Source organism: Macaca thibetana, chromosome 14 (assembly GCF_024542745.1).
Source record: "Macaca thibetana thibetana isolate TM-01 chromosome 14, ASM2454274v1, whole genome shotgun sequence".
NCBI classification, from domain to species: domain Eukaryota; kingdom Metazoa; phylum Chordata; class Mammalia; order Primates; family Cercopithecidae; genus Macaca; species Macaca thibetana.
This window is the reverse complement of record NC_065591.1, coordinates 40754816-40778440: the sequence shown is the minus strand read 5'-3', so window position 1 is coordinate 40778440 and position 23625 is coordinate 40754816. Positions and strand designations below refer to the sequence as shown.

The window sequence follows — 23625 nt, the reverse complement described above, 5'->3', positions numbered from 1 at the left end:
ATAATACAGATGAATTTTAAAACATGAATGTGAAAGAGAGTAGTCATATGAAACCAGATACAGTATGATTTAATTTATACGAAATGTCAAGATTTGGGTCCATCCATAAAGAGAGAAATTAGATTGGTGTCTGCGGAGGGTCAGGAGAAGGGATAAAGTGGGGACGAGTGAGTGATTACTCTTAGGTACAGGATTTCTTCTGGGGATGATGAAAATGTTCTGGAAATATACAATGATGATGATTTCATAATCTGTGGATGTGTATAAAAACACTAAATTACACACTTTAAAATGGTGAAGTTTTTAGTACCTGAATTAAATATAAATAAAGCTGTTTTTAAAATAGCTTCTATATCTGCTAATCCTAGCACTTTATAAAGACTCGGCACAACTGCTTGGCTTTTCTTGATATTCTTTACCAGACTTGGGTACAGTTACTACAAACAATGTTTGCTGACTCCAGTGTTAGGGCTCAGCATAGGATAAGTAGTTTAAGATAAAGAGAATAGCTCTCCGTACTGCTGTATCTTTAAAATTCATTTACCAATTCTCCAAAGCCACAAAATTTATTCTGAATTTAAGCTTTTATGTGACAATGTGGACAGAATGTCATGGGTGATGGAGATTCCTAGTGTGTAAGTTTCCTAGAAGAAAAGACTTCTGCTGAGAGACACATCTGTACTTGAATTCAAAATAATACTTCAGTTCTCTAAATCTGTGGGAGTTTCCAGAATCTCAGTTATGCTCACCTTTAAAGATGTACTTCCCTACTATATTACTCTCATGCCCTTCCAAGTTAGATGTCTTTTGGGGAGATTTTTTTTCCTTTGTGGCTTGCAGTAAATGCACAAAGGTCAACAAACTTTGTGGTTCTTTACAGATATACAATATAGATACAGTGTAAAGAAAGTTCATTCTGATTTTTAAGAAAGTTCATTCTGATTTTTTTTCATTGATATTAGGTAATTTGATTGTTTTATGCTATATGTCTAGTTGAAAGTAATAAAACTTAGGTTGGGGAAAGTTTTTTCTTACAGTTGTATAATATTTTTTTTTTCTCAAATAAGAATACATTTTGAAGTACTGTAGACTGAATTTGAATGCCATCACCACTATATAAGTCTCTGAGTGACCTTGAGCAAGTTACTTAACCCCTCTGAACCTATCACCTTAACTGGAAAAGATAAAAATAATAGAAATAACTACCACGTTTGGTTTCTATGATTAGGACATAAGATAATGGTGCAAAGTTGTTATATAAAAATGTGTTCTACAAATATGAGTGTTATTTCCTGTTGTACACAGTTAAAAAAAAAAGTACCAAGTAGCCTTATGTCTTTGTTGAGTGTACAACTCAAGTAATCTCCTTCAAAGTGAGCAGGGAATCTATTGTCAGAAAACCCTGGCAGGAGCAAACTAGAGTTTACATTTTACTTGGAATCAGAGTTCTGTTTTAGAAAAGTGTGGTGTCGTTTTTTTTTCTTTGTAAATGATATGCAATTCACATGTTAGTTTATTTGTATATGCCTACTTATTAGGCATATACAAGATCCAGAATGTTGTGGATCTTATTATTATTGCCCAAGGGGCTAATATTCACTTTTCAAAACTTATTACTCATCTATTTTAGCAGCTCAAGATTTTGAAGCAAATCTATATTATATGCATGTGTTAACCTTCAATCCCATTAAAAAAAAAAAAACAGTAAACTAGATGGTTAACCTTTTAGATTTGCATCCTCTTTAAAATAAAGCTTTACAGCAAACGCATTTTTCCTACAAATGTCTTCGAAAATGAGATTGAAGAGGATGTATCATCTAAATTTTTCTATAAAGAACTTGCCCCTGAAATAATTGGAACATGATCTGAACCCTTTGGATAGGAATTCCTGGACACAGCTGTCCATTATCTTTTGGGACTTTGGTGCACCTCACCCTTTACTGAACACAACTTTGTGTCAAACACCGGGCTAGGACTGCTAGGTATGATGTTTGAGGCATTTTTTCTTAGGACTTAGTAGAACCAATTCTTTGTTTTTGTTTTTATATATAGAGAGTCAGATTTTGATGATATTCAGTCTGCTCATATCTATAATAGTGATATTAACATCTATTTCACTAGGATGGCTCTTGTGAAGATTAAATTAAATAATGTATGAAGATTGCTTTATACACAGTTATATAACCAGGATAATATCCCGATGGAATTCTCATTCTCTCTCTCTCTCTCTCTCTCTCTCTCACACACACACACACACGCAATATCATGTTATAAAGATCTTAGAATTGAATATCTCAGTAGCAGAGATAGTAGTTCTATTTCTCAGAATTGCTTTTGCAAAATGGTTTTTGGATTAGAATTGTGCTATTTAATTTTTCTAATTAAATTTTCTAAATAGAGCCTATTAAATATTGGATGTTTATGCTAGAACGTTTAAAAATATAGAAAACAAAATGACCTACAAAACCTCTACCTTCCAGAACCATCATTCCGAGTTGATTATTGTTAACATTTTAATGATTTTTGTCCGCTAGGTCTCCTTGATGAGTTTCACCTGAGGAAAAGGACTCCTTCAGGTGTGTGAACTTGAGCCACTAGGTCCAACCCCATTGGCAGTTGCTGGCACAGACAACTGAAATCAGAGGAAGATCAGAAATCTTCAAAACCCAGAGCAGCAGATGTCTTAACGGTCCCGAAACGTTCTTAGGTTCTTTGCAGTCAACATTCACGGGTTAAGAAGCTTGCAATGCCGTGACGGGCTGAGGGTGCATTTCTGGACGCTGCTTACTCCCGCTTCCTTCCGTCTGTTTCAGGCAAATCATTATGCAGTTCTAATTAGAACAATCTTCTAAACACTCTCTCCAGAGCGACATTCTTCCAAACACGGTTTAAGCAGGCGAGAGACACCTGCCTAGGACCCTAAGCGTCTGGAAGTCTCTCCCAGTGAATTGGGTCTCATCTCCTGCCGAGTACGCAAGTTCAATTATTGGCAGATTTGGTTTCTACTCTCCGCGCCCCGCCCCGCGCCATCCTGGGGAGCAGCGGGAATAAATGATCCGCCCCTGGCCGGTGCTCACCCGACTGGCCAGAGCGCAGCGCGGTGACCGAAGCGCGCGGGGCGATCGCGAGGCGCCCCCTCCCTCTCCCCGCGCCGCCTCCAGCGGGAGTGACAGCGCGCCCTCCGGGCTCCGGAGCGGCGACGCCGAACAATCCCGGGCAGGGCTCGCCTCGCCGGTGACATCACTCCTGAAGATACTCCTCGCTCCCAGCGCCTGCCTTCCCCAGGCGTCGTCCGTGTGTCCGTCTCCGCCTTTTCGCTGCCGAAGAGCGCTCATCACTGGCTGGGGACAGAGCCGGGCACCGAGGAGCGACAGGATCCCGAGGAGGAGAGAGAGCGAAGGCAGCGAGGGAAGGAGGACCCCGGCAGGCAGCAGCATGAAATTCAGCCCAGCGCACTACCTGCTGCCTCTCCTGCCCGCGCTGGTCCTCAGCACCAGGTGAGTCCAGGAGCGTGAGTGACCCGAGCCCAGGGGCGCTGCCGGGGCGAGGTTGGTCCTACTGTGGGTCACCAGTGGGAGCTAAGGCACTTCAGCTGTTTGCATCTCCCGCCTAAGCAAGAGGGACGCTGTATGGTTTGGGCTCTGACATCCTTCTGAGAGAGCAGAGCCCTTTTCTAGTTATCCCAGCCCCTGGAGAAAGTCTTAGGATTGCTCTCAGTAAGGGATCAAAAGCTTTCTCTTCAGAAGGAGAGAAAAGACATTTTACCCTCCGGTCCTATTAGTAGCCAACAGATAACACGCGGTAAAAGAACAAAATAAAGAGCGGAGATAGACAAGGAAGGAATTGCCACCCGGCAGTGTCTTTACATTGAAGTTGTCTTAATAGCCATAGAGCTTCTCCCTTCCCCCAAGTGTGCCTGATTTAAGGAAGTGGAAACCAGAGAAAACAGGTTAATCCTGAAAGATGCTAAGACTTGTACAAAAGTTCCTGGACTCCTAAAATGGCCTGTTTCAACGTCTTAGATAAGCCTAGTGATAGGCGTTTCCTTTTGACTGTCTTGTGAACAGGTCTAATTAAAGAGCACAGAAGGCGATTAAAAGTTAGAAGACACTCTCAGAGTGCTGATGCAGAGACCCTAGTCAGAAACAATTAAGTACTGTACTCCGTCACTGGGCATGGATGGGACTTTAAGCCCCATTACAGAGGAGCTATTTTTAGTGGAGATTTAAAATGCAGAGATTGAGAAGAGTTTTGTGACTCCCCACTGTTGATCAAGTCCCAAAGTTGTGATGGGTTTGCTTTTTTCTTCCACAAACGCAGCACAACGGTGGACTGTTTAGTTGCCCAGGACTGAGTCTTTATTCTGCACGCCCTTAGCATCATATTGGCAGCAACCTCTTTCCCTTGGCTACTATAAAATAAAATAACGCACACAGGATGAAGATCCTTTCAAATCTACATGAATAGAAACATTATTTGATTGTGCATCTGATGGCAAATAACGTGGTCATATAGGGTTGTTTCTAATTCTGAAATGGAAAAGGATGAAGAAAACTTTCTCTTACAAACCAAGTCTGTAAAATTCTTGATTCCATTCCTCATCTACGCACCTTCTTTCAGGCCTGTGTAACCAAACTTTCCTTTTAATGTAGAGCCTAATTCATTTACCCTCAATAATTGATAAATTTAGTCTTTCCTTGCAAACAAAGCCCAGGTGACTTTTTCAGATTAAAATGAAATGTGAGCTTGATTCTTCATTTTCTCTAAGGTTTGCTTGTCACTTCAAGTCATGAAGTGCAGATGGTTTTAAAGAAAGCCAGTTTGTTTCCCAGTATTATGATTAGTTGCTCTAAATACAGAGCCCATTTTAATATTTGTGGTTAGCTCTCAACAGTTCAATACAAATTATGCATCACAGTTATTTAAATTCTTGCTATTCACTCTTATGTTTTGATTTAGTCTTCCAGAGAAAGGAAATTTTCTAACTTTGGACACTTAAGTCAATGCCAGTCAACATATGCATAAAACAGTAAATATTTAAACAATAAAAATCCAGCCCACAGTGATTTTAGACTGTGAACATCGCTAGAGTTCCAAAAGTACATTTGCTTTTTTAGGATACTATAATTATGAAAAAGCTATATAGTCTCTAGCTTCCAAAGTTTTCATGTTCATTATCTAATGCGGGGTCAAAAAGCCATTATCTTTTCCTTGCATGAAAGTGTTGATTTCGATAGGGATAAATTTCTTTAAAAATAGTTAACACACTTATTACAACAAAACCTGGAATAATCATCTAGTTCATTTTAGTTTTGAAACTTCTGCAATGCTTGTGGTATGTGAAAACTATGACTGGTTATTAAATTTTACCAGAAGAGAATGCTGGGTTTGAAAAAAGTGAAATGTTCATAATAAGTAGCATATCTTATTAGTGTGATTACTCTGTAGCAATTCATTTTACTGGATACCCAGAGTACCCTGTGATATTGAACAAATCTGAAAAGGAATACGATACTATCAGTGTCATTTTGCAAAGAAGAGAATATGTTTTAAAGATCTCTAACAGAAGGTCATTCTCTGTATAATTTATCAGTTCTTACAGGCACATGGTTAAAGTGTAGATTAGAATCTAAACTGAGCAGCTTTGCAAGGACAGTTGTGTTAGAAGGGATGAGCTTATTGTCCTGCTGGGAAAAGCTGAGTGGTTCAGCCATGGCCACCTGTGACAGTGGGTTTTCTCGCCAAAGACTTCTGTTAACTTCGTTTCTTAGTCAGTAGTCGTGTATGTGAAGCAAATGGTTTTTCACAGGTTTAGATCATGCTGGACGCATTAGCAGGGGGTGGCAATTGCTAGTTTTTCCTATAGCCTTTGAGCAATCTCACCTGCCTTTTATTGTCAAACTCTTTCCAAAGTGTAGGTAATACAGAGCAGAGACTCTTAATGCAAAAAAAGAGATTCGTTTCATTCTATCTTTCTCTGATTGTGTTGCCTTAATACTTTGCTACCTTATTTCCAATAGGTCTGAAGTTCAGTTGTATTTTAAAGTAACCTGTTCACTGAAACTCACGCTGCAGGTGAAAAGGTAGTCTTTTGACTGTGTTGTGAACGGGTCTAATGGTATCTAGCCCACAGCAACTATCCTGTCTTTTAAATCGACATTTTTGAATAGAAAATAATCCTGCCTTTTTAATAGACATTTTTGAATAGCTTTCTCTTTTTGTTTGTTCCTCCTCCTCACCTTTTCTGAAGCAACTTTAGATGCTGAAGCACAAATCCCATAATTTAATCATAGCAAACATCAATGGCCCCCAATCAGACTTAATGTATTTGTCCTGAAAGAAAACGAAATGTTCACTTTACACAAAAGCCAAGTATTTTTCTCTGTTTTACTGGTAAACCCCATAGAGTTTAAAAAAGCAAAGAAAAAGAGCTGTTTAATTCCCTGGCATATGGTCTCTCCTGTTTAGAAAGTGCATATAAATTACAAAAAAATCAAGTTAATGATATGAATAATGTAACTAATACAGAAACTCATTTAAACTGTACACAAATAAATGTGGTCAAAGAAAGCAAACATGTTGGTTTAATAGCTTTGGAGAAGAATGACTGTACTTTTAAGATAGCCTTGTTGTATAGCATTAAATTGCTATTCCAAGATAGCCAGTAATTCACTTCAGAAAGAAGTAGTATAGGTATTGAAAGTAATGGTAGGGTGAAAAATTCTTTAGAAGTTCTTGGTGAAAAGGAACCCATGGAGTGCTGGAGAAGGTTTGTGCTTTATTCTGCTGAACCTCTGTTCCTTTATGCTGTGGTTATACTCTCGATGCCTTTGGATTGTTAACTTTTAAATGACTTAATAGGGAGAGAGACATGGCAGGGGAGGAGTGAAGGTCTACTGACTTCTGGTGGTTTTCCGTGAAGCAAGAACTTTGAGCAGATGATCGGTTATAGTCCTCCCAATAGGAGTCACCTTAGAGGTCTCTCCTGGGCCCTCTGATCAGCAGTCACACTACATGTTTATTTTGGAATCTTTTTAGATGACACTATATATTGAAGATGACCCAGACTATTTGTTCCATGAATTAAACTAACCTCAAGATCAACTTGATTTGTAGAATAAAGGACAAGAATCACAATAAACACAATGAGAACACACAACAAATATTTCTACCCAAATAAATTTGATGCAAGAAGCAGTCTTACCTTAACCCTCCTGAAGTAGTTTGAGACAATATGAGTTTGTTTCCTAAGTCCTGTGCACAGTGTCTGCCACACATGACATTTTATAGGATGCTACCTACATTTCTTTATTTGTGATAAAAATTGTACCTTCCATGTAAATGAGATAGAGGAATGGCTTTCTTAAGAAGATATTAACACACAAATATTCTGACTTCCCAAATTGCAGTTTTGGACCTTAGTTGCCTATTTCCAATAGCAGTTTTAAAAAATGACTTATCTGGTTGTTATCTTTGTGGATTGAATTTTCTCCATGATTAATGATAGGGACACCTCAAATATTTGATTTGTCTGTACAGTTGTACTTAACCAAACTCCATGTAATTGAAAGGAAGAACTTGACCTTCTAACCAGGAAGTAAAGATCACTGAAACCACTGAGGAATGCGTGATTCTAATGAAATAATGTTTTCTCATGTGTGTTATAAGAAACTATGTGTGCAGCTGTTTCTCAGTGACTTCTAGAAGATTTGCTAAAATCCCTTTTACAAATGGTGCTAAATCATTTAAGTAACCTGATTAAATAGGTACTGTTTAAAATTATGGTTCCTTTTCTGAGAAATCCAAAAAGACTCTCTGAACTTTTCTTCATCCCTGTAAACATGTCTTTGATGTTTCATTATCATGCATTAAGAATGTGTCTGCTATCAGTCAGTTATCGCATGAACCATCAGGGCAACAAAACAATAGATTAGTTGTATATATCCATAATCTAGTCATATACACAAATCATTGTATGTAAAACAAAATTGGGTAAATAAAATTTTACACAAATTTCTAAGTGTGAATGAAGGAAAGAGTAATTAATGCCAATTAAGGGGTGTCCAAGGCAACTTCTACTTTCCAAGGATATTGAGAAGAAAAATATTTTGTAATCAACCTCAATATCCTGCCACACTTACTATATGTTATTAGGTAAGCTTCTTATCCTCTCTATCCAGTTTTCTGATGTAGAGCACAGACCTTCTCATAACATCTACTTGAGAAGGTAACAGCCTTCAATTGTAAGGACTGAATGAGTTCATCCATGGAAAGAGTTTAGCATATTCCCCGGAACACAGTAAATACTCAAGAGAGGTTAGCCTGTACAGTTATTATGGTGCTATTAATATTCATGAACTCTTTGTTTTTGATTTGGCCATAGCAGAAAAAAGAAAAAATATATAGTTACAAATCAATTAGGTGACATGAAATTAACAAGAAGCATAGTCATCATCCAAAAAAAAAAAAAAAAAGAATGATTGGTAGAGAAGAGAGGAAGTCAGAGGTGTAATGGGGGTTATTTGATTATTAGGCTAGTTCTTCTCCACAGTGTGTGTTTGTTTGTTTGTTAGTTTGTTTGTTTTTGAGATGGAGTCTTGCTCTGTCACCAGGCTGGAGTGCAGTGGCATGATCTCGGCTCACTGCAATCTCCACCTCCTGGGCTCAAGCAGTTCTCTGCCTCAACCTCCTGAGTAGCTGGGATTGCAGGCACCTACCACCATGCCCAACTGATTTTTTTGTATTTTCAGTAAAGATGGGGTTTCACCGTCTTGGCCAGACTGGTCTGGAACCCATGATCCACCCTCCTTGGCCTCCCAAAGTGCTAGGATTACAGGCATAAGCCACCATGCCTGTTCCCTCCAAAGTGTTTTTGATGGTGCTGTGCACTTTGGTGAACACCATGAAGATCTGGAATATTTAACTTAATGACTTAGAATGAGATTTAGCATAAAAGTGAATGTTTGTCCATTTGTATACCTAATTAAAATGTAATTGCTATAAATTTTGATATGAAATCCAACCTATGAGTACAAGTGTCAATGAATGAAAGTGGAAATTTTCAAACTATATAGGTAGGGTAGATTTGAAAGTTTTTATGACTTTATTTTCTACTTCTTCATTGATTTCATCATTTACCAGCAACATTTAAAAAGTACAAATGTTTAGAAAAAAATAAAGGAATAAAAGATAGTATTGACATTTTTTTCTACTATAGAGAACAAATTAAGAACCACTGATATAGAGGAAGCCCAGCTATTATAGTTTTTGAAATGACCATATTAAAGGGACCTTATACTAAGTCAGTTTTTAAATAGCTTTAGTGGTTGTTGAGCATCAACTTGTTGGTACATACATTATCATAAACTTTTCACAGTTATGTAATAAAATTCTGGCTATTACATGAAAAATATATTTCTCTTTGTTTTGCTATAGATTACTGTGTGAATGTGAATATGTTGACAATGACATCTATCAACTGAGTGGATCATAGAAAAGAGTGTACTTTACCGCTAAGAGTAGATGAAAGGTACAGATCATGTCAAGCTTGCATCAGAGAAAGTGCAAATATTTACTAAGACTTCTAAGAACTTTGCTTCATGAGTATGAAGACACAAGGTGAAGGTCACCCAAGTAAACAGTGTACTCTTAGGATTCTTTCATAAACCCTAGGAGACATAATTATGCCGTAGGTAGTGATTGCATTGCAATTATGTCTGAATTGTTTGGTGTTGCTTTCTAGTGTTTTAATCTCTTTAAGTGTACTTTAAAAAGCCTACTATTGGGAAACATACTGTGAACACAAGATTGTGTTCTAGTCCAAAGCCTTACAATTTAGAGGTGAGAAAACTGAAACCCAGGGTCACTGAGACTTGCCCAAGGTCGTAAAGGGAAACAAACTAGAACCCAGAACTTTCCACTATATTCATTCTGTTCTGTTATGTGAATGTTCTCATGATATAGCTCTTCTGTAATTAAGCAACATGTGTCTAGTTGGTACCTACAAAGCATCCAGAAGTATTCTAGTTATTATGGAGTATAAAGTAACTTAAAAATAAATTACCTCACCACATACAATCATCATAGAACAACAGGCCATAAGACAAAGGGAATTACAGTAATAAGAAGTTGAACATCTTGTATTCAGTAGATTTTTGAAGAATAAGCTGGCCTAAATAAGATTCCAGGTCATTTTCAAAACTCAAAGCAGAGTCATTAATGAGTTCTCATCATTGCACATAATTTACCTCCCAAAAGATACATCTATCATGGTTCCTGCTGACCTTTCAGTTGTATTGTAAGGTGATATTTTTGGTGCCTTTGAGATCTTTCCATTGAAAGTATTTCCTATAACTATAGTTCTCAGACATTTGCTCATACAAATCTCACTTGTTAAATCTATGCTGAAACTGTGCTATTTCTCAATGGGCAGTGTGCTAACTATCTTGGAAAGATGTGTTCCTTAATATGTTCATACCCAGCTTTAATATAAGATGACATTACATTTTCTTTGGTTTACATTTCTCTACAATTTCATCATAGCTTATGTGAGGATGATATAGTTATAGCTATATAATATTTTTAGGTTCAGATTGTTGTAGATTATTCTACCTGCATATGTTATAAGCTCTTCAACTTTGCATATGTTCTTTAACCATTCTGAAACTTAATTTTCTCCTCTATAAAAAGTAAAATAATAACATGTAATATTTAGGGCCATTAAGATTAAATCAATTGTATTTAAGTTGTGTCTCAGGGTACATAACTGTGCCTTGTAGTCCCTCAGAAAATTCTAAGACATGTTTGTTGTTACTATACATAGATATGACAATTTATTTACTTTATATAGAATACCTCAAGCAATCAACATGTAATTTAATAATTGTATTAAAATTCAAAATAAATGAAGTTCTTTAATTTCGTAGTTCTAGACTAATATAGCCAAAATTATAAAAGTATAATTTTGTTCTAATAAGATTCTCCTGGGGCCAGGGCAAGTAGGGAACTAACCCAATGAATGACTTTCATGAAGATGTGAAACATTACCCATTTCTGTGACAGAATGCACTTTAGAGAGTACCAAAAGAGAAAATGCTTTACTCTAATTTCTAATCCTTGCTGATAATTAAATAAGTGAAGGTCATAAGCATTTGGCATCTCATCTTCAGTTTCCTCTTTTCATTTTTCCCTTTCTTGTTTAGAAAATAAATGAGACTAAAAGTGTGCAGTGACTCACTGTCTTCCAAACTAGTTCTCAGAGACGAGTTAAGGTATCGGTAAGGGCTAAATTAGGTCCTGGGACATTCATCTCATGTCCCCTGTGAAGGATGTGACTTCTTCTGACTTCCTCCTGCCTGTCCTCCAGAGGGTTATGATGTTTCTGGCCATCAGATTCTGATTCATAACATATTGCTACCATCTAGAATCACTTACTCAGTGAGTGCTGATAAATGGAGTCAGGGAGTGTAGGGGAGGAATGGAGATGACAAGAGGTGTTTGTCGTGTTGCATGAGGTTAATTCCAAAAGAATGTGAGCTTAAATGGAGACTCTGAATCAGACTTACTTGTTATATGCATTTAGAAATGTCAGTGAACATCTTTTAGCCATATTTAACAGTGCCTCCCTTATAGAAACGTCAAGAGGATTGAATAAGCTAATGTATAAAGAGTAGCATCCAGCAGAGAGAAATACAGCTCACTATATTGACAGTCTTACATTATCTAATTAAAGTTTTACCCTATCAGATTGTACATGCATGTCAGCAAGAGGGATCATTGAGAAAAGCTCATGTGGCATAGGCAAGTTAGAATTGTTGATGAAGAGATTGTGGAGCTCACTCCTAACCTCCTTTATGACAAACTGAAAAACCAAATAAAATGGTGTTTTTCCTTCAAGAACATGCAGCTAATTTGGGGCTAATGTGGAAGCCAATTCTCTATTATCTTAACCAATTCCAGTTGGGAACACTAATTTAAACACCTGTAACACTTCTAAGAGAAAAAAATAAGGAAAGTCAGTATTACCTGACCTGGTTTCTATCTGGTGCCTGAAGCTCCAAATTATGTTGCTAATATGGTTAAATATTAAATATAGGTATAAAATAATTATTACAATTATATTTCCATATTCATTATTTTAAAGAGGGTTCATTGTTCAAGTTTACCTACAGGTGGCAGGACTAAATGTATAAATCATAAAACAAGGGCAGCATAACATTAACAAGACAATTGACAAGTTGAAGCTCCTGGACTTCTAAAATTAAGTAATCCTACAATGGGGTAAGTCTGGTCATGACCTGCAGAGAATGATCCAGAAGAGGGAATAGGATGGTAGAAGGGAAGGAGACACTTAGCACACTTGAGCTACTGGAATGTAGTGTGCTTGGAAAGAGACTATAAGAGTGGAAGGAAAGCCCCACTCACTAGCCTTCCTGCTTGTACTTTATATATAATTTTCTCTTTTTTTAACACTTGCAGTCATTTATTGCTGGCCTTTGCAGTAAACTAAGCATTGGGCAGGAAAAGGTGGGAAAGTCTCTGAATTATAAAAGAAACAAGAAAATGTATGAAAAATTGGAGTAACATCTTAGGAAGACACAGATATGGGCTGCAACTTTATATTGTAGTTTTAGCCTTCAGATGCCACAGAGAAAACTGTGAGCTACTTCTGCATGTAAGTTCACATAAAAAGTGAGGGGATTTTTTTTTTTCTTTTTCTGACATGACAGTTTAGAAAGATATTGAAATATATCAAATCCCTTTTGTGTGTTCTCTATATATCTTTATTTCAGTTGGCCATTTTATGGAATTCCACAGGTTAGACCAAGATTTCTGAAGACTGAGCATGTCTCTAGAAGTGCTAGCTACTTTCTCTTTGTCACTTAATCCTTACCTATGACAACATATTATATTCATATATGACTCATCACTAGGGACATCTAAGTTTTGCAATAATTAAATGACTATCCCATATTCCCCCAGCTAGAAATTGGTCAGATGCTAGGTTATTATTCTGAGAATGGCTTTATGAATGAAACTATAGGGCTGCCTATATAGCATCTAATCTCTGTATAAAGGTACAGGGAAGAAAAGTAATAATCAGTACTACAAATAAGAAAGCAGAAGCTAAACCATACTGGCAAATGGCTGCATGTTTTCAATAGGTGAGACAGAGTACATTAAACATTTTCTTAAAATAAATCAGCTAAAATATTCATTAGTTTGAAGACCAGCCAAGTAAAGCCTTTATTATAAATACAAAAGTTTGACAGGTGATACATGTTCTCAATTTAGAGTTTCTCCAAGTATGCTCCTCATTCTAATTGAATGAGAATTACCTGTGAGGATCCTTAAAAAGACAGGTTTCAGTTCCTACCCTAGACATTGAATTTTCACTTTAATATGGAACTTGGGGTGCTTCCTATGTATATGAGAGCTTAGAAACCACAGCTCTAGTATTTCAGAACTATAAAGTCTAGTATACTTTCATCTCTTTGCCATTTACTCAACATGCAAACTGTAGCTGAAGTCAGGAGAATGGGAAGACGCTGATGTTTTGGCAAAAGTCACACTTGTACACGTGTGTATAACTACGTTTAGTAAATGAGGATGTCATTGTGCACCAGGCTGCTTTTATCAGTCAATTTAAACGAAAATAAATATCTGCCTCACATACCTTTCTTTAAAGGGCTGAGAAAATGCTCAAATAAATTGTGTAAAATATTTACATGGATTTATCAGGGGGCATACTGTATTTAGAAAATATATAACAAAAGGTGAAATGTCTGAGATAAACTACAAATAATTCAAACCACTTTATCTCCCTCCTTAGCTTTCATCACTGAAAGTTGTATAATAAACAGGCAAAAAAACGAGAGCTACACATGAAGCCAAATAAATGTTTGTTCTAGTCTACTTAGGACGGGAAATCTGAACTTTCAAAATGAGGAGAAGTAATATTTACCTGGCAAAAATTAAAGTTTTGATCATCTTCTCTCTACTCCCCATAAATGGTGGCTAGTTTTGCATGATGTTAAACTTTTTTTTCAGAGAAATGTGTGCATTAAATAGAATATGCAACTATGCCAGTCACATTTCCCTAGTGACTAACCTCTGTATCATTAGTTAATCCTCCTAGAGTGAAAAAAGGCTCAAAAGGTAATATAAATAATAATATAATATTTATAATAATATAAATGAATAATACTTAGCAATTATATAATACCATCAACCAGGTTAATCTTTACAATAAACCTTGAGGTGATGATTGATGTTGCCCTAATTTTATAGCTGTAGAAACTAAGGCATATGAGATTAGATTACTTGGCCAACATTACAAATGGTAAGCAGTGGAGTCTAAATTCAAAGGCCAAGTGGCCCTAGAACATTCATTCTTAATCACTGTACTACAGTGCCTCCTACGATGTAAAGTGAAGTTCTGGAATGGCCTTAAATTTTGGTGTTGGCTTCATTTATGGGTTCTAGTTGCATGCCTTTCCACAAATAAATAAGTAGCCAACATTTTATATACAGTTAAAGAAGGAAGGCAAAATATTACTTTTTTTCAGGTAAGCTCACAACTAAAGGTGACAGAAGATCCTTTCTTTAAAGTTCTAAGTAAAATGTTTATTTTGTTTTTGTTATAAAAGAAAAATAATCATATATTAGCGTGTTAATATCTTTATGTGTGGAGGTTGTTTTCTAAAAAAATACCAGTGAACTACAGTTTTCTACTGCCTGGCTCCAGATGTCTTCCAACTGTTAATTGTGGGGCTTAGGAACAAGTGTGTAGAATCAGGCTGACCTGTGGTCTAATTATAGCTTGGTATCTTCTACTTGTGTCATTCCAGGTAGCTGTCTCAATTCCTCAGACTCATAATTTAATTTTTAAAAATAATTTATAACAGTAGCTAAAAGTTACTGCTTGTTTTCCATGTGGAAGAATTGTACTACGAATTTGTCTAAGTTTACTTTATTTAATGCTTTTCAGTGCCCAATGAAGTGCTTGCCTTACAGAATGAAACATTAAGGATTACAGAAGTTAACATATCTAAGGTCATAAAATTAAAAAGGGGTAGAGATGAGACTTGAGCCCATGATTTAATAGACATAAGACTCAGAATTCTAATTCCAGATCAGAATCCTGAGACAATAAATGTTAGCAATAAAATTTTTGATGGCCAGACATTTGGGAAGTAACTCAGAAACTAAGGAGCTATTGGGACTACGTGTAGACTGATGGGACAAAAAATTTGTGTCATACACGCGTGATGTGTGCCATGAGTTCAGGGTACAGTGCACAGTAGGTTCTTGCCCCCTGTTTGCATGCTGACTGTCAAGACGTTCCATGTAGGTAACAGTATCATCTTTGGTTTTAGAGATGTGAAAAGCAACAAATTCAACATTCACATTTGGTCTGTCCTGAGAGCCTCACCATATAATAATAACACCCAGATTTTTCTTAGGAAGTTGTTTGGCTGGAACTGTTCTTCCACTGGTAATCAGAAGATGGCACTGTGAAGTATAGTATAGTCATAACTGTTCTAGAATTAACTTATTCATAGACTGATACATTCACCTTGAAATTTGTATCTAAAAAGAGTATATAATATGTACTACATGATATATATAGTATATATAACATATGGTATATATTGTATACGTGGTATAGTATATATTATGTAGTGTATATAGTATATATAATATATAGTATATATGTATTATGTAGCATATATTATATGCATATTTTAATAAATACATTTATTACTCATAGACATCTTACATTTTTCTGAATACTTATCCTTAAAAATAGGGTTACATATAACATTTTATATGTTATATATGCATAATATATACATATATTCTGTAGTATATATAGTATGCATATTTTAATAAATATTTTAAACATATTGCTCATAGATATCTTGCATTTTTCTGAATACTTATCCTTGAAAGTATTTGATGACACACTATCATTAGCTTGTTCCAGTAATCACTACAGTGTTTCCTCTATGTCTACCTTTTTCTCGAAGGAGCATAGACTTGCAAGTTTAATAATGTATACATTTCCCCTATATATTCTTTTACTCAAGTGACATAACATTAAGTTAATTCTCAAAGACGGCCTTGACAGGTAGTGGGCAATGTGTGAGGGAGACATAATATCTGGCATTTTTATAGTATTTTAATTTTAATTGTTATTCATGCTCATAACTCCTCACAACATCTTATGTAGCAATTCGTAATAACCTCGTTTTATAGATGAAAAGAATTTTAGTAATGGCAGCCAGGTAGCTTAATCCCAGGGCTCTGAATTCCACATTCACAAGACCAAAGTTGCTTTGGAACCTTAAAAGTTGGGGTGCAAAGGAGGCAAAGTTACCCGATGGCTAACTCTTATGCCTTAAAGAAATAAAAGGAAAGAGCAGAGTGTACTGAGGATTCAAATTGTGATGCTACCCATTTATATATTTGGAAGATGAAGCCACAGTTACCAGCCTGGCAGGACTAAAGAAGATAGTGCCTATGCAATGTTTGGCATGTTTTGCCATGTTGGCTTTGGTTCTATATTGGCTTGGGTGCATTTCAGAAGTTCCTGTAAGAAACTACCTGTAACCCTTGCCACCTTAATCAGCTGAGATTCAGGTTTTTTGGTATGCATGACAAAATCCCAAATTACAATGCCTTAAACAAGATATAAATTTATTTCTCTCACACACGAGGTATATAACAGGCAGGAAATCCAGGACTGGCTGGTTCTCCACGGTCAGCAAGTGAGCAAACAGAGCTGCATTCTAACTTTCATGGGCTTCAGGTATTTTAAACTTCATCAACCCTTACTCTGTTAAATATATATACATATACCACATCTATATTATATAACATATTGTTTTGTGACTGTGTTGATATAAAGATTAAAATATTAATATTACATATCTACTTCAAGCTAAAATTCATTTTTTAGTTCTAATTTTAAAAAAATAAATATTTGTGGGCCAAAAAATGTATTGTAGACCACTGGCCATTGACTCTGTGCTGCTGTGCCAAGTGGATAAATCAGCCATGTCAGCAAGGACCCCAGCTCCTTCCAGCTTGTTGCTCAGTTGAGGTCTTTGCCCTCATGATCCAAGGTGGCCACGAGATCTCAAATCATCCTTCTAAAGAGCAGCATGGAGGAAGGGCACACTGCTTTCCTTTTATGAACACTCCCCGTTTGCTAGTCTTAGTAGAGTAGCTATTCCCATATAAAAGGGAGTCTGGGACTTGTAACCTTCTTACCTCTGCCGTATATTCAGTTAAGAATATATTGGGAGCTCTGTCATACAGTCTGTGCCTTCTCTTCTGATTGTTTATGTAATTCTCTGCTATGTAATTCGATTCAATTGCTCCAAAAGAAGTTGTCTTTTTTGTGTATAGTAAGTCCTTATTGAATGTCTTTCATAGATTTTTGGAAACTGTAACTTATGTGAAATGATGTGTAGCAAGTTTCCTCCAAAGTCCTTTCTGATGTTGGTGAGAAAAAATATCATTTTGTTCTACATGACAACTTACTGTACAGTGATGTGAAAGCTGGTGCCTGTCACTAGAACTTTTTAAAATAATTAAAAAATAAACAGAAAACAATACAATGGCAAGTTTTTTGGATTAGAATCATTATTTTAGCTTACAAGGATGGTAAAAGTTTGCGTCAGTTGAATATTTGATAGGAGATAGGGACAGATAGGGACAGAGCTAGGGAATAGCACTTAAAAGGAGTATTTATAAGTAATAATCTTTATGTGACTAGATATTTACCAATGATAAAATAGTATCAGTAAGTGGTTAAATGTTGAACTTAGGGCATGCTTTCTGGAGGTGACTAAAGGCAAAGTTCATATGTATTTTATGATTTATATTGTGGTTTAGACATATGAAGTACTTAACTATGTGCTTAAATATTTACCAAAGATTAAATCATACATTTTGCTTTGTTGTTCTTTCTTGACATTTTTCTGATGAGTGAAAAGAAAATACTTAAATAATACGATATAGATGATTTTTAAGAATTTAAGCGAATTATGCAAAGTCTTAGCGAAGTGTGTCTGTTATTTAGGCTAACCTCAGAATCGCACTGTGATAATATTCACTAGCATCCACATATATTTAGGTTTGGATCTTATATTATCAGAGACTAGCATTTTCCAAAATACTCTTCCTTGGAAGGAAACATCTGTCAGGGGGATAGTGAATAAAGAAAGTTGAAGGAATTTCTCTGTATACTTTTGTCCAACTGGGAGAGGGATGCCATGATTATGATAACAGAGTGATTAATAGATGATGTATATTAGGCTGACCAGGGGAAGAAGTGAAACCGAGGTGGTGCTGGAGGCAAAGGAAGAAGTGAAGGGGCTGAAGAATGTGGTGGTGGTCACAGGCTGAAAAAACAAAAACAAATAGCGGTGGTGGTAGAATATTGGTAGTAAACCTTAAGAACGATCTTAGAATTCTAACATTTCAGATCTCAGTAAGTCTTTAATATCTACTCCAAACATTCATTTTTTTTTTTTTAATAAATTGAGGCTCATAGATGTCAGATAACTCATCAAAGTGATACAAATATTTAATAGGGCAACCAAGACAAGGGATAAAAAGCAAATATAATAATACATTACATGTTTTATTGCTGAAGCAGCATCAGTCTTTCATAAAAACGGAGAGAACTTCATCACAATCATGAAGTTACCTAACTATGTAAAACCTTTTGGAAAAATTACAAATGAAAAATTATGATGGTTTTCATTTCAAATATCTAAATCATTCTTAATGTAAATTTAAATGTTAAAGGAGTGGTTTTTTTTTTCATATTTCTGAACCTAATTCCTCTTCTTTATTTTTTTATTTTTTTAATTATACTTTATGTTCTAGGGTACATGTGCACAACGTGCAGGTTTGTTACATATGTATACATGTGCCATGTTGGTGTGCTGCAGCCATGATTTTACATTGTTATTTGATCCCTAACACTTAATACAAAGTTCAACATTACTTTTTGTATACGAAATATAGTTTGGCTTGTTGAAATAGGTCTTTTAATCTCTGAATTTAATGTTTTTTTTTCTTTCTTTCTTCTTCTTTTTTGGAGGCGGAGTCTTGCTGTGTCGCCCAGGCTGGAGTGCAGTGGCACAATCTCAGCTCACTGCAACCTTCTCCTCCTGTGTTCAAACAATTCTCCTTGATATTTTAATGTTTTCATAATATCTGAAAATCAGCCTCCCTCGTAGCTGGGACTACAGGCGCACACCACCACGCCCAGCTAATTTTGTTGTTGTTGTATTTTTTGTAGAGACCAGGTTTCACCATGTTGGCTAGACTGGTCTCGAACTCCTGACCTCAGGTGATCCACTTGCCTTGGCCTCCCAAAATGCTAGGATTACAGGCATGAACCACCGCACCTGGCAAATTATTTTTTTCTATATGAAAGTAAAAACATAGTTTTACTTTCAGTCTCTGTTTTTTAATTACTATTATTTTAAGAAAATAAATGGTATTGATGTTTTCAAATTATGTTTCTTTCAAATCATGGAAACAAGCTAATATCACAAATTTCTCCTAAAAATAAAATAATTAAAATTATATTTGCTAACATGCAAAATAGCTAAAAATTAAGTCCCCTTTGCCTGTTTTTGGATTCACAAAAGACTCGATCATATCTCCGCTAAAAAATCTGTATTTGAAAGAAAAGCTACAGAGTCATATGATTGTTAGCCTTCATCCTTTAGCAGTCATTGGTAAGGATTTATTTCATTTTTATAATCAGTGAAGCAAGAGAATGATATAGATGAGATTTGTCGTGGGAAAATGACTATGTCTTAAACTATTTTCAGATATTATAAAAATATTAAAATATCAATAGCCACTTTAAAATTGTGTTACTATTTTGACTGTCTCTCTAAATAATTAGGAGGGTAAGTATTATTCTTTTTGAATATTCTTAGGATCTATATGATACATGATTCATATGGTTTTCCTGTGTCTACTTTCTGACTGTCATTACTTATAGCTATAGCAAGTTTAAAGGTCATGCTTTGGGCGCTATACTCTGATTCTAAAGGCTGGGGTGTACCATGGAAGATCAGTCAATGAATTCCATTAACAGCAAGCAATCACTAAATGCTGGTAGAAATGAATAAATTACTCTCTTGGGAGATCACCACCTTTTGTCTCCCTTTGACCTTTCAGAGGCTGAATGTAGACAGTCTTTATCTCAAAGAAGTGATGAAAGGTGATAGGCTGGGAAAATAGGAGTTGCCAAACAGAATGCTAAGTGGAGGACCACATAAGCATGGAACTGATTTAATGTTTTGAAGTGTCCAAGTGTAGTACGTTCTGCTAGCATAGTTAGGATTCCCTGGCTATGTTCTGTAAGAAGAAGCTGATCTGGCTGGGGACACAAGCAGACCTTTGGAAAATAAAATGTTTTAAAGATGAGTAGCGCCCCCTAAACAGTGCCCATAAACAGACACATGTGACATATGCCTGGCATTTGGCAAGGGGCTGTGGAAGAGCAGTCTTACTTGGTACATCCTCCACTGAATGCGGAGGGTAACTAGTTTGTTTTGTGTGTGTGTGTGTGTGTGTGTGTGTGTGTGTGTGTGTGTGTGTGTGTTTCCTTTCTCGCAATAAAAAATTTCAAGACAAAATGGCACAGAGAAAAAGAGAGAGAGAGAGAGAGAAATAGATGGTGATGATCAGTCTTTGGTTCCTCATCCATGATGAAACTGAGAGCATTCTAGCATAAGAATGGTTTCAGAATAAGTAATTTGCTTTACAGCTCAGTGACCCTGAAAAAATAAGCTGTATTCACGTCTCAGAGCAGCTGAGAAGGAGAGTATCCCTGAGGGATTATAGCAAGGAATGAGGAAGGTATATTGTAGTATTAAGGGAAAACACATAATAAGATCGTGCCTCTCCTTCTGTCAAGCCTACTTGTCAATGGAATGATTATAAATTTCACTTTATGGGGAATTGCAGGGTACCATCTTCATATACAACCAACCGAATGTATGTTCTTTGTTCATGTAAATAAACTTTATTAACATAATTTTCTTAATTTATTAGTTTTTTTTTCTTTTTGATATTTCCAAGTATGACGAAAGGAGGTTATCACAACACAGCAATAAGATTATATGAATCTATTTATCAGGGCAATTGTTAAAAGAATTCTCCCCATTGGTGTTGAGGAAAGAAATCTACTAAGAATTAGTCCTTGAGGTGAGGGCTGTTCTGTAAAAGGGGCCTAGTTCAAGGAAAGCTAAATTCGCAAAACTGCTGGTTGATAGAGAATCAAGCTCTTTAGGGTAGGTGACTTTTTACGTGACTTTAGGTCAGCGGTCCTAAAGAGCAGAGTAAATGAATTATTGTGAGTAAGACCAAAGGCTGTGATGAACAATCATTGACATTAAAACCTCTGCTGATTTGAGCTCTTAGTGTTTGCAAGTGAAGGACGCTAGAAGGTCTATTATTTACCATTTCCCCAATTTCAGGGCAGAGATTAGAACCAGAAAATTCATAATAACTTCTTGGAAATTAACCAAGTCCTCTGTTGTAGGAGTTACACATTCATCTAGAATGTTATTTTTATTTTTTCCTAAGGCAGATTATAAAACCATATACTGTGCCTAGCATGTGTGAAGTAAGTAAGAGGAGGGAAGTGGCATTCTAGGGAGACTACACATCCGCTGCGACTTACTCCCTTCCTACAGAAGTTTAGTCTCCTGAGCTGAAAGATCCCATCCTGAGCTGAAAGATCCCATCCTGAGCTGAAAGAAAAGTGTAAATAACACTTTTTACAACCAGCAAGAAGGATAACTTGGCAATTGGTTGGTTTATAGCAATTAAGGACATATACATTAATTCAATTAATATTCACTAAAAACTTGATATCTATCAGGAAATATGCCAAGAAATAATGTTAAGTGCTTGGTAGCCCAGATGCATTAATAAAATATATCCTTCATAGAAGGAGAGGTAGACAGAAGATGCAAAGAGTAAAGTTTCCCAGCTCTGGGAATAGCTGTGTAAGGTGTCACAGAAGTAATGACTTTCCTATGGGTTTCAAAACGTAGAGGGAATTTTTTAGCCAAAAATTTTTGCTTGGGAAAACAAATTCCAGGAAGAGAATAGCAATGTGAAAGGTGCTAAAATAAAATAATAATGACAGAACTAACCAGTAGTGAACAAGTACTGGCTAATATGCATGTAAAAACAGCAGGCTCTGTGCCTCAGGGTGGGTTTACCTCTGGGGTACAACCTGTGTTCCAGAGCTCCCCTAGGGACAGGGTAAAGCTATTCTTTTGCTGGGACCACTTCCTTGCTGAACTTTTTGGTTCTATCATGTTTTTTTTCCTTTCTTATGAAAGTTCTCATTTATCCCTGATAAATCAACTTTCCAAAGGAGGCCCTGATTATGCTCTGCTTCTGTGAAAACTGACCTGAGACAGAGGCTGATCCACCTGGATTTGAATCCCAGTCTTCCACATGACTATGTGATCTTGGATGGGCTGTTGAAAATTTCTTATAGTAGATAGCTTTTTTCAGTTTAATTGGGAAAATAATCAATCTTGAAGTCCTGTTTTGAAGATTAACAGATAACACACTTTAAAGACCTGACACTTATACTTGATTAATATATGCTATTTTTCTTTACTGTTAATTTATGGAAATGAATGTAAAACCTAAAATTATTTGTATGGGTTTTGAGTAGGTCTTATATGAATATGAAATTCTATGACCACTTGTCAATCAGAAATAATTGAAATAATCAGAATCCAGTTTTAATTAGTTCATTCAAGTAAAAGTCTGGGAATAGCCACCCAGATTACAGGGACTCCAGAGAAATGGGATAAGTGCTCCGAAGCTAAAGGTTAAAGTTGTGCTTACGTAGGAAGAAAACAAAGATATAAAACAGGATTACAGCATTTTCGACACAAGGCTGATTTACGAGTAACAACAATTTAGTTGGTTAAAGTTTGTTTTCTTTTTTGTGTGGCTTGTTCTCTTTACAATTTAAAAGTGTAAATTTAACATTCCATCTTCAGACAATATGACAGCATGAAGTTTTTGCGTGAAAAGGTAAGAGGGAAGTTAATCTAAAATGAAGATCAACGGTGAAGAGGAAAGAGGTCTTTCCTGGTGCTGTTTAGTCATTTGCAATATTTTACAAAACAATGTAGGTAAGGAAGAAGGCAAATCTATAATCAGAGAAACAAAAATTACAGCTTCCTAGGTTACAGCTGCCTAGGTAACAGCTGCCTGTTTATGTGACTTATGTCCCATAATCACATTCTCTTAAGGCTATAACATTTAGTTTTAACAGCTTAGATTGTGAGTTACTTATTTTTACATACCCAAGGAATAAACTCTGTGATGCAATCTATGTGCCAAGCTCTGTGTGTGGCTTTATTTCCAGGTTCGATAATTTCTTATTACCATCTGTTATTTTTCTCTTTTAACCTTTCCTAATACAAAATGTGAAGATTTTTATCACATTTTTTGTGTTCTAAATGGAAACATATGCATGAAATCTTATTTGAGATCTTAATTGAAGTATGAATAAGATAATCTTATATGACCTGTCCAAGAAACTAC

General features: G+C 36.0%; 1 protein-coding gene across 2 annotated transcripts in view; it reads left to right on the top strand.

Moving 5' to 3' along the window:
• The first annotated feature begins 2682 nt into the window (after positions 1–2682).
• LUZP2 (leucine zipper protein 2) overlaps positions 2683–23625 on the top strand; it is a 580450-nt gene continuing 559507 nt past the window's right edge. Inside the window, exon 1 of one of the 2 annotated variants that reach the window (XM_050755404.1) lies at positions 2683–3497. In XM_050755404.1, coding sequence (XP_050611361.1) covers positions 3052–3497 — 446 coding nt within the window. In that variant the 5' untranslated portion in view covers positions 2683–3051. The remainder of the gene's footprint in view (positions 3498–23625) is intronic. The other variant, XM_050755405.1, reaches the window with a different exon arrangement.